At 40.5% G+C, this 12,896-nt stretch overlaps 1 protein-coding gene across 2 annotated transcripts in view; it reads left to right on the forward strand.

Moving 5' to 3' along the window:
* Positions 1-12,896, forward strand: part of LOC122559372 (V-type proton ATPase subunit S1-like) — a 46,980-nt gene that overhangs the window by 21,297 nt on the left and 12,787 nt on the right. For both annotated transcript variants that reach the window (XM_043708821.1, XM_043708822.1), the window contains exons 4-5: positions 7,123-7,304; positions 11,436-11,476. In XM_043708821.1, the coding sequence (XP_043564756.1) occupies positions 7,123-7,304; positions 11,436-11,476 (223 nt within the window). The remainder of the gene's footprint in view (positions 1-7,122; positions 7,305-11,435; positions 11,477-12,896) is intronic.

The raw sequence follows: 12,896 nt of genomic DNA on the forward strand, positions 1-12,896 counted from the left end.
AAATAGGGTGAGAACAGCAGTAGGGAGATTCTCAACACTGAGGCCAAATGTCCTATTTGCCAAGCCAGCCTTGAACAGTGAGACAGGTATCTCAGTATTAAATGGTGAGAGGCCTATTTACATCCAGAGCATACGTTAGTGTGCCATTATTAGTAACTCTCACCTCTCTGATATGCAGTTTCCCATTCTAACTCCCACTGGATAGAAAGTAGACAGCGACAATTCCTAACATGAAAATCAAAGCATTTACTTGGTGTCTCCAAAATGCCACTTGCTCCTCCAGCCCTCCACCATGGGCATTAGTCACATCTGAGGGCATGATCTGAGGGTAGCAACCATACAAGCCCTATCTGTCTACAGAATTTGGCAATAGACATGTGTCAGCCTTACCATAGCGTCTGATCCACGTAAAATACTATTCTGCACCTCAATGTTGCATTGTGGAGAGCACGGCCATTTTCATTGTAATGACTTGCCAGGACACCTTGCATATGGGTACAGGAACCTATTGATTGAATTGACTTGAATGCACCTCAAGACTCCTCTCTTACTCTCTTAGCGTATACTCACTTTACAACAACTTGGATGCTCACAGCATCACTGCCTTGAGTGCATTTTTGCATTTTGCCCCAAGCCTGAACTGTAAGGATGAAAGAGTTTCTGTCTTGCCTAAAAACGCTGAGATTAAGCAAGGAGGCTTGCTAAAGTTGTCAATAGTTATCAGTCAAGGGTACAAAAGGTATAGAAACAAAATTAGGCAATTCAGCCTCTCAAGTCTGCTTCATCATTTGATCATGACTGATTTATTTGTCAATCCCATTCTCCTGTCTTCTCCCCGTAATCCTTTATCCTCTTACTAATCAAGGATCTAGCTATCTCTGTCTTAAACACACTCAACGACGCGGCCTCCACAGCCATTTATGGCAATGAGTTTCAAAGACTAAACACCCTTTGGTTGAAGAAATTCCACCTCATCTGAGTTCTAAAGGGTCATCCCTTCTCTCTGAGACTGTGCCCTCAGGTCCTAGTCTCTCCTAGTAGTGGAAACATCTTCTCCATGTCCACTCTATCCAGGCCTCTCAGTATTCTGTAAGTTTCAGTCAGACACCTCTTCTCATCCTTCTAAACCCCAGAGACCTCAGTGCTCCTCATATGACAAGCCCTTCATCCCTGGGATCATTCTAGTAAATCTCCTCTGGAACTCCTACAATACCAACCAATCCTTCCTTAAACAAGGGGCCCAAAACTGCTCACAATATTCCTAATGCAGCCTGACTGGAGCTTTATAAGCCTTAGCAGTATGCTCATGCTTTTGGATTCTAGCCCTCATGAAATGAATGCTAACATTGCATTTGATTTCCTAAATGCCAACTGAAGCTGAATGTTAACCTTAAGAGAATCCTGATCTAGGAATACCAAGTCCCTTTGTGTTTCAGATTTCTGAAGCCTGTCCCCATTTAGGAAAAAGTCTATGCCTCTATTCTTCCCACCAAAGTACATAACTTCACATTTTCCCACACTGTATTCCATCCGCCACTTTTTGCCGATTGTCCTAGTCTCATCAAGTCCTTCTGCAACCTGCCCACTTCCTCAACACTATCCGTCCCTCGGCTTATCTTTGTGTCATCTGCACATTTAACAACAATGCCCTCAGTACTTTCATCCAGATTGTTAGTTTACCACGTGAAAAGTTGTGTTTCCAATACCAAACCATGTGGCAACACCAGTCACCAGCTGCCATCCTGAGAAAGACCCTTTATCCCCAGCCCTCTGCCTCCTGCCAGTCAGCCAATCCCTTTATCCATGTCAGTACCTTGCCCCCAACACCACAGGCTTTATCTCATTTCGCAGCCCCTGTGAGGCACCTTGTCAAAGGCCTTAATTCACATCCACTGGTTCTCCTTTGTCTAACATGCTCATCACCTCCTCAAAGAATTTAAAGATTTGTCAGACATGACATCCCCTTGATGGAGACATGCTGACTCTTTAATTTGCCAGGCACTTCTACCATGTCCTCTGCAATCTCATCCTTAATAATGGACTTTAAAATCTTGCCAATGGCCAATATTAGGCTAACCAGACTATTGTTTCATGTCTTCTGCCTCCCTCCCTTGTTAAACGAATTTAAACATGGCTAATCCACCTAACCTCCTATATCTTTGTGACAGTAGGAGGAAACCAGAGAACGTAGAGCAAAACCCACACAGACACAGGGAGAATGTGCAAACACCACACAGGCAGTCGTCCGAGGCTGGAATCAAACCTGGGTCCCTGGTGCTATGAGGTAGCAGTGCTAACCACTGTGCTATGCCTTTATTAGTACCCTTATGGGAAGGGCTAGACAATAGGATTGATTTCTCACAATTAATTTATGTTTGAATGTAAGCTTTCAGTGACTGACAAGATGATTCATAAAGTCCCGAATAGTTTTTCCAGTTAACTGTGTAACCTATCACAAACAATTAAATCAATTTCATTAGTAAACAGGATTGTCCATGACGTTGACAGCACAGGATACTTAGAGATGTTTTTCTCTCACTTGAGTTCCAGTGGCTTAATAAGGTATGAATGAAGTCTTCACTTTAGGCTGACCTTTTGTCATGCAGTTAAATTGAAACCTATAAAATGTCACAAACATGGCATTGTGCTGATTAAAATGGAGCTCCTTGTACATATAGAGAACAGCAAGAAAGGTAAAAAAAAAAGCTCGCTCATTTATACATAGTACTGAAAAGATTTTCAACTGTTCATTTCTAATGGAATTTACTTGACAGCTTTTATGAGAATTGATCTACAGCAAAGGACAAAATGGCTGACTCATTTTGAAAGGGAAATGAAGAGGAAGAAAAGTTCTTCTGTTATTTTTGATAAAAATGTAACAATGGACAATCAGAATCTGAGCTGGCAGCAAATTCTCTGCGATCAAAATTGTGATGCCTAAATTCATTAACAGTAATGGGAGAAAAAAATGTGAAATATCAAAAATATAACAGTGAAAAGCGCACGAAGGCTGGAAATCTGATAATACCAACAGTGTAACACCTAATAAATTTCCATAGTGTTTGTCAAGTTTTACCTACCAGAGAACACTTAATTGTTGTTGGTTTACTTGTCTTAGTTCTATTAGCTGTGGAATAATAAGTCTCATACATGTTATGCTGCATATTTTCTGTCCAGAGTTAAATGATGAACTACAGATTACAGTATAAACATGTAAGAAACTAAGGAAAATGTGCTGAACTTTTAAAATGCAAAGGAAATTAGCCCCCAGTATATTCACTGTGGAGGGTTGTAATAAATTACAGGTCATTCCGCTGTAATGCGCATTATACAAATTTACTATGACACGATTGACGGATTGGGGGCACTGTTTCTAAAGCATGAGGTTTTAAAGTGTGTATCAGTTATAATGCAATTTCAACCCCATTAGTTTAAATGGTGCTGTCATTAGATGATTTTCTTATAACACGTGATTGCATGAGAATGGAACTATCATGTTCTAGCAGAACTGATTGTTTTTAATACCCAAGAACGTGAGAAATAGAGTTCCAGGAGATCATTTGACTCTTCAAACCTGCTCTGTCATTCAAGAAGTTCACAGTTTTAATCTGATATTTTACCGCACCTTCTTATACTCTCTCCAAAACCGTCATACCCAACAATATATCAGCCTCTTTCTTGAATATTCTCAATCTTTGAGTATCCATAGCTGTCTGGGGTAGACTCTTCTAAAGATTCATAACTCTTTAAGTGAAGAAGTTCCTCCTCATCTCAGTCAAAACAGATCATGGTCATATTGACGATCATCTTTTTCTTATACACTTTCACAAACCAGCTGTCTAAGAACCAGAGTGATCTGATAACCAGAGATTTTTTACGTTGGACTGTGCATCATTTTGTTTTCTTCTTGATTAAAATTAGCCTATCCAGACAGATCAGCTTGAAATGGCATGGTAACCAGACCCATTAGCTGCTTCATCACTTGGATGTCATGCTTCCAGCAACCTCTGACCCCACCCATCCCACATAGGCCTGAACCAAGGCCTAAGCATCCAACTTCTGCAAGAACCAAAGTCTGACACAGACTCGGTCATGACGTTATTGGATTTGAGAAGCTTTACTTGCATATGTAAAAAGAAAGGGGAACTGCAGTGACCTTTAATAATTTTATTGTGCTTTTCTATAAAGGGACTAAATTAGTGCCATGATGCTTGAACTGTGACATTATTTAAAAATTGATTATAAGTTTTTAAAATATAGAATCATGGAATTTGACAGCATCAAAGGAAGTCTCAGCCCAGTGTTACCAGCTTGAAAGGTCTGTCCATTCTAGCCCCAGGCGCATGCTTTTATCCCATTACCCTATAAAATAGGCCTCTTCAAGTACATGTCCATTTGATTGTTCTTCTAGAATCAGCTCCCACAATCCCTTCAGTTTTATGTTCCACATCATAGCAACCCAATGTGTGAAGAAATTTCACCTCACTTCCCCTCGAGTTCTTACATTAATTTGTTTAAATTTTTGAACTCTCATTGCTGATCCAGTTAGCAGAGAAAACCATTTGTTCTTACTTGATCAATCAAAGCCACTCATAATTCTAAATATCTCAGTGGAGTTCCTCTTAGTCTTCTCTGCTTGAAGGATAACAATCCCTGCTGCTCTATCTATTCCATTCAACTGACGTTCCAAACTCTGATATTATCCTGGTAAATTTCTGCACATCTAAATCCCTCAGCTCTTGCACACCACCAAATTTTTGATTACATTTCATCTCCATGTTGTTACAAAAAAGTCTGCAGAGGGATGTAGGAAGCTTGAACAAATGGGCAAAAATTTGGCAGATGGAATATAATGTGGCTAAGTGTGAGGTTATGCACTTTGGCAGGAAGAATAGAGGAGCTAAATGTTATTTAAATGGAGAAAGACTGCAGAAAGCAACAGCATACAGGGATTTGAGAAAACACCTCCATGAATCACAAAAAGCTAGCAATTAGATTCACGAAATGTTGGCCTTTATTTAAACAGAATGGAACCTAAAAGCAGAGAGATTTCATTAAAAAGGTACCAGTCAGAATACAGATGGAATCCTGTGAGCAGTTTGGACCCCTCATCTAAGGAAAGATATGCTGGTAATAGAAACAGTCCAAAGAAGATTCAGTAGACTGATACCAGGTAAGAAAGGACTATGTTATGAGGAGAAGTTGTGTAGATTAGGCCTGTATTCACTGGAATATAGAAAAATATGAGGGACCTTTATTGAAACATATAAAATATTTAGGGGACTTGACAAGGTAAATGCAGGTAAGTTGTTTCCCCTCATGTGAATGTTGAGTACAAGAAGGCATAATCTCAGAATAAGGGATCACACATTTAAAGCAGAGATGAGGAGAAATTTCTACTCTGAGAGACTAGTGAATCTGTGGAATTCGTGACAGACAGGGTTGTTGTGGCTGGCTCATTAAGTATATTCAAGTCTAAGCTAGGCAGATTTTTAATTTGCCCACATGAGTGTAGAATGAACAATAGACCAAATGTGTATTTTCTCAGCAATAGTCAAGGTCTCCTACCAAAGGACTGTTGGTAAATTTTGTTCCTTAACACCGCCTCCTACGTCACAACCATTGCCACAAAAGGTTGTGGAGGCCAGGTCATTGAGTGTATTTAAGATGGAGATTGATAAAGGGATCAAAGGTTACAGGGAAAAAGAGGGAGAATGGGGTTGAAGCTTATTAGCCATGACTGAATGGCAGAGCAGACTCAATGGACTGAAAGGCCTAAGTTCTGCTCCAATGTCTTATGGTCTTAACCAGTTATTGTATTTTTTTTGGTTAGCTTATGCTTCTCTGTCATCAGCCTCCCATTTTTCAGTTTAGAAGTTTCTTAATTAGTGGGATGGTGGCTCAGTGGTTAGCACTGTTGCCTCACAGTGCCAGGGGCCTCGGTTTGATTCCAGCCTCGGGCAACTGTCTGTGTGGAGTTTGTACCTTCTCCCTGTGTCTGTGTGGGTTTGCTCCAGTTTCTTCAAAAGATCCAAAGATGTGCAGGTCAGGTGAATTGGCCATGCTAAATTGCCCATCATGTTAGGTGCATTAGTCAGAGGGAAATGGGTCTGGATGGGTTACTCTTTGGGGGGTTGGTGTGGACCACACTGTAGGGAATCTAATTAATTAGAGTCAATTTGATTTTTTAGATTAAATTGGTTTCCTCTAAATAGTCCATTTTTCCCACAAAACCCATCCCCATTCTAGTCCTGACCCAAATGATCTAAACAATAAGGTTTACACACATGTTGTTTTAGGTTACTGTGTAATTTACGTGACCATTTCCAATATTATAATTTGTTAAGATGCATCCAAGTTTCCTCTCCCTGATCCCCTTTGTATAATTTGCAATGGCATATCGTGCAAACCTGTATAACAGCAAAGCACATGGACAACAGAGCAAGAGACCTACTTGGCCTTCCTTTGAACTGCTAACTTCTAATTTTAAAAATGAAATTCAGAAAACATTTTGTATTTGGTACAAACAGAGTTCTGAAGAAGGGTCATTGGACCTGAAATATTATCTCTACTTTCTCTCCACAATCTGCTGCCAGACCTGCTGAGTTTCTCCAACACTTTCTGTTTTAGTTTCCTATTTCTAGCATCTGTGGTACTTTATGCCCTGATGAAGAGTTATCAAGACTCGAAACGTTAGCTTGCTCTCTCTCCATGGATGCTGCCTGACCCACTGTGATTTGTAGCATTTTTTTTTGTTTTCAGCATCTACTTTAACTTGCTCCTATAACCTGTAGATCTCCTTTTAAAAAAATTCTGTTTGGTTCCTGTCCAAATACAAAACATTAAACATTTCTTATTAAGGCCTTTCCAGATATTGACAGGTTATGGTTATTTCACTACATTTCTGACACCAACGTTAGAGTAGGAGAATAATTAATATGTCTTGTCATAAAGGAATAAATGTGTTTCAGTTTGACTATTTCTAGATCCATAAACCCACAGAACAAAATACATACCATTGTCGTTGGTGTCTGGTCAGTTTTTTCAATGTTTCCCTTAACAGACAAATTGATTTGTGAAGTTTACTCTCTGGATCTGATCCGTCAAATGTATTTTTTTCAGCAATTGCTTGAATCCTCCAACTCATCCCTGATTCTGCCAGCCGTTGACCAGAGAGCTATTAAACATCTGCAGGAACATCAAAATTGGACCAAAGTTAAAATTGACCAACTTGACAAGTCAGAACTGGAAATAAATACTTCAAAACCAAACTTAATCATCATAAATTTAGCAGCAGCTGACAGGTATGTTTTTAAGTACCTAGCCATTTCCACCAGGTGCATTGGCACCTCATTTTAAATTGTGACTTGATAAAGGAACATCTGAATAGCAAGTCCTCTTATAAAGCATTTGAAACATTCAATGAGATTTTGTCTTTGATCCTTTCATTGTTACTGAAAGTATCTCAAAGTTAGCGTGTTTTGAGAAAATTTGTCGCTCATGTTGAGGTTCTGGATGTGGGTTTGATCACTGAGCTGCAAGTTTCATTTTCAGATGTTTCATCACCTTACTAGCTAACATCTTTTGTGAGCCTCCGGATGAAGCAGTGGTGGTGTAGCCCACTTTCTATTTATATGTTTGAGTTTCCTTGGGTTGGTGATGTCATTTCCTATTGTGATGTAATTTCCTGTGCTTTTTCTCATGGGGTGGTAAATGGGATCCAAGTCAATGTGTTTGTTGATAGAGTTCTGGTTGGAATGCCATGCTTCTAGGAATTCTTGTGCGTGTCTCTGTTTGGCTTGTCCTAATATGGATGTGTTGTCCCAGTCGAAGTGGTGTCCTTCCTCATCCATTTGTAAGGATACTAGTGAGAATGGGTCATGTCAATTTGTGGCTAGGTGATGTTCATGTATCCTGGTAGTTGGTTTTCTGCCTGTTTGTCCAATGCAGTGTTTGTTACAGTTCTTGCAAAGTATTTTGTAAATGATATTAGTTTTGCTTGTCTGTAAAGGGTCTTTCAAGTTCATTAGCTGCTGTTTTAGTGTGTTGGTGGGTTGCTGGACTACCATGATACCATGGGGTCTGAGTAGTCTGGCAGTCATTTCTGAGAAGTCTTTGATGTTGGGAAGCAATTATCCCAAAATCCACAAATGAAGCTGAATTAGAACATTATTTCAATGAGCCACCACACACTGCAGCACAGAGGAACTACGCAGAGCAGAGGAAAATCACCTGTATAGTGTATTCAAAAAGAATGGGTACCCAATGAACACAGTCCGCTGATTTCTCAGCAACAAACCCAAACAAGCAGACAAAACATGTCCAGCAACCCTAGAACTCTCCCCTACACCAAAGATATTTTGGAAATGTCTGTCAGACTACTCAGACCTCTTGGCATCATGGTAGCCCAGAAACCCACCAACACACTAAAATAGCAGCTAATGAACGTGAAAGACCCAATACAGACAACAAGCAAAACCAATGTCATTTACAAAATACCTTGCAAGAACTGTAACAAACACTACATTGGACAAACAGGCAGGAAACTAGCTACCAGGATACATGAACATCAACTAGCTACAAAACGACATGACACACTCTCATTCGATCGATACATATGGATAAGGAAGGACACCATTTCAACTGGGACAACACATCCATCTTAGGATAAACCAAACAGAGACACACACAAGAATTCCTAGAAGCATGGCATTCCAACCGGAACTCTATCAACAAACACATTGACTTGGATCCTATTTACCACCCCCTGAGAAAAAACGCAGAAAGTGACATCACCATAGGAAATGATGTCAACACAGGATATGCCATCACTAACCCTAGGAAACTCAAACATGTGAATAGAAAGCGGGTGACACCACCAGTGCTTCATCCAGAGGCTCACTGAAGATGTTACCGAACATAGTGACGAAACATCTGAAAATGAAACTTCCAGCTCAGCGAGCAAACCTATATCCAGTGTGTCAAAGTGTTAATTGTAGAATCACATCACTAAATTCTAATGCATCAAATGTGATTATAAACCTGATGATAAAGTAGATGATGATAAAGTTAATTCATTTGGTATTTGATTCAGAGCTGTTTGTCCACGAACATATAAATGTGACCTTGAAAAGAAGGGCAAAAAAACCTATGATGAATCTTACAAGTATAATCTTGTGAAATTCTATCTTCATGGGGAAGAACAGAGAATGTATCATTTAAGTCTTTTGATTAGGTTATCTGCAGCATGTCTATTGATGTCTGAAAAAGAGATTCTAGCTGAGCAGAGTCTCCCACAAGTGCCACACAGAGGACCTTCGCCTTTGTCAGAGTTGTAGGAAAATCTCTACGAGCATGTTGTTTGTGGGCTGCCATCTGCTTTGAAGCTTCTGAAACCACATTTCATTGTACTGGTGAACTAGGGATAGCATGCTCATGCCCAGAGCTGGATTTGCAATTCTCATGGATTGTCAACTCAAGCTTCCCACTTGTCGGGATTGATGTTGACAGTTCTATTTCTCTTTTGACAGTATCCTTGAATTGGAGTTTTGGATAGCTTGCTGGTATTTTGGCATAGGCTGCCTTCCTGTATACACGTTCTTGGAGAAGCAGCCACCTTCTATCCTGTGCATGTGCCCAAGCCGCTGAAGCGAGGCTTATTTAGCTCTTGCCTCCCCTCTACTGTTAGCATTCTGCAGACACCATTCCCTCTGCAACACCACAGCACACTCCTCCATCACTCCTAATGCGCCCTCCCTCCCCCATTGGCACTTTGGCATGTAATCACGGCAGGTATATCACTTGCCCTTTCACCTCCTCACTCTTCACTGTCCAAGGGTCCAACCACAACTCTTAGGTGAAGCAACAAGTTACTTGGACTTAATACAATCTAATCCACTATATTCACTGATCACAATTTGGGCACCTTTATCTTTGGGCACATGGACGCAAACTGCATGACTGCTTGGGATAACATCTCCACTTGGTCCATAAAAATGGTCTTGACTTCCCAGTTGCTTGCCATTTAAATAAACCACCTCGCCCTCATGCTAACATTCTGTCCTGAGCCTGCTACAATGGTGCAATGAAGCAGCATGAGATGACCATTAGCATCCTTGGTAAAGTTAATTGACTGAATACTGAATCACGACAGTGAAGCCAGCACCAGCTTTATACCATTCCTCTTTTCTACAGTCATTCCAAAGGAATGTGTAAACTGCACTGATTTCCTTGAGGTCACTCTCTTCCAGTAGATGAATCTCAGTGAGGGTGAATATCTGGATATTTTACTGAGCTAACTTTCTACCAGCAAGAACAATACTTTCCTCAAGTCTCTGAAGAAGAGTCATAGTGGACTTGAAATATTAACTTCAATTCTCTCTCTCCACAGGTGCTGACAGACCTGCTGAGTTACTGTAACATTTTCTATTTCCATTTCTTCTCTCAAATCTGTTGGCTGTTGCCAATCATCCATGTACCAATGGTAATCACTGTTTGTTTGAGACTGATGTAAAGCCACATTAATGGGTTCCAGGCCAGTTGTGAACATGTTGGCAAGAGTGGGTGAAACAGAACAATGTTTTGGGCACACTTTCCAGCACCTTCCTCATTGGCAAAGGGGTTGCACAGTCACACATTGAGCTGCTGACGTCTGCTTCTGTTTTCGACAGTGAGATATGACGTTCTGGCCTGAGCCACCAGTGGGCAGGTTCACCAGTTCCAGCTCCTTGAGACTCCAAGTTTGTTTCAACATTGCTCACTCACCATTAAAAGATTTGGAGCATCAAAGGATGGAATTCAGATAATGGAGCAAAGATGAACATGGCTTCTCTGCTCTGTATTGGATTATAGTGAGGGAGAGCTGTGCCTTGCCAGTCTCACTTTCTCAAACTAATTTGTATTGGTCCAGTCACAAAAATTGCTGGATATAGATCTTGATGCACCAGGTGATCAGGACATCTTCTTTGTCCTACCATGCTTTAGGCATTTCACAACATGGTCCTGCACTAGCATGAAGACCATTGAATCATAGACTGCTTTCACCTGCTCAGTTGGCCAGTCTTGATCCTCTCATACTAGGATAGATAAATCTCTAGGTCACTGATGTTGCAGATCCATTGGTCATCCTCAACTGGTTTGCCCTGCCTGTCAAAGTGGTTTACTGGGGTGTGGCAATGTTACATGTTAACAACGACTTGGAGTTTCAGGTAACAGCTGGGTGAAAGGTGTGGACTAACACAGAATGAGTTCGGACTAACCTTCGAAGAGTACAGCAAAACTCTTTGTGAGTGGCGCTGACCCAGTTCATCAGCCATGAATGAATTTTGAAATATAAACCTCAAAGTGTGCAAGTATTGAATTGTGCTGAGCAATTGCATTAATAATTATTACTCTAGCACATTTATATTAACAAGTGTTTCCATCTTAATGAACAGCTCAACTGATTCAAAATTGGCACAGACACTAATGGATAATGGTATGATTGATTCTAATTTTGCTACCTTCTCTTGTCTTACATATGTTAATGACTGAATTTCCATTTATTTGTCTACTTAGTGAGTTTTGATAGATGTACTTAAGCAGTCTGCAGGATATAATAGTTACTAAATTAACACTAGAAGGAGTGGGATTTTGCCAGCAGCAGGTAACAAGCCAGGGTAATAATTGAGATGATGGTGACAGATAATAAGAGTGTTTTATATGAATATTGATGAGTAATAATTGCTGAAGATATTAAATCCTTGAGATATGGCTCATTTAGAATAGATTACAAAAGCAGGTCATTTGGAATTCCTTTCTTTTATTTCTAGGGGTCATGTGCTCAGTTTGCTAAAGAGTCTACACTTGTCATTGTTTACATCTAATTAAAGGTGATGACAGCAGTGGAAATAGATATTTATATAGCACCTTTAATGTGATAAAATGTCCCAGCAACTCATACGAGCAGTAAAAAACAAAATATGGACTAAAGTAATATTAGGTCAGATGGCCAACATTTTGGTCAAATAGATAGGTTTTGAAGCGTGCCCTAAAGCAGGAAAGGAGATGCAAAGAGGTGTAGGGAGAATATTCCAGAGCTTAGTGCCAAGACAACTGAGTGTGCAACTACCAACAATAGAGGCATCAAAATTGGGGATTCACAGGAGGCCAGAATTAGAGGACTCTGCTGTCTTGGCAGGTACTAGGGCTGGAGGAGATTACAGAGCTGGGAAGGGTTTTGAAAACAAAAAGGAGAATTTTTCATGTCATGGAGTCATAGAGATGTACACCATGAAAACAGATCCTTCGGTTCAACTTGTCCATGCCGACCAGATATCCTAAATTAATCTAGTCCCATTTGCCAGCACTTGGCCCATATTCCTTTAAACCATTACTATTCATATACCCATCCAGGTGCCTCTTAAATGCTGTAATTGTACCAGCCTCCACCACTTCCTCTGGCAGCTCATTCCACACATGCACCACCCTCTGCGTGAAAAAGTTGCCCCTTAGTTCCCTTTTATATCTTTCCCTGCTCACCCTAAACCTATGCCCTCTAGTTCTGGACTCCCCTACCCCAGGGAAAAGACTTTGACTATTTATCCTATTCATGCATCTCATAATTTTATAAACTTCTATACGGTCCCCCCTCAGCCTCCAACACTCCAGGGAAAACAGCACCAGCCTATTCAGCCTCTCCACAAGCATAGAGGTGATAGGTAAACCAGGGGCAGTAGTGTTTTGGATGACCTCAAGTTTTTGGGGCATGGAATGTGGGAGATCAGCCAGGAGTAGACTGGTAGAGTCCAGTGTCAAGCAAAAGAATTATTGAGGATTTGTCAGCAACTGAGACATAAGGTAATGTTAGTTCAGGTTATATAGGTGGAAAGACACAGTCTTCGTCATGGCATGCAAAT

This window comes from Chiloscyllium plagiosum, chromosome 19 (genome assembly GCF_004010195.1).
Source record: "Chiloscyllium plagiosum isolate BGI_BamShark_2017 chromosome 19, ASM401019v2, whole genome shotgun sequence".
NCBI lineage: Eukaryota > Metazoa > Chordata > Chondrichthyes > Orectolobiformes > Hemiscylliidae > Chiloscyllium > Chiloscyllium plagiosum.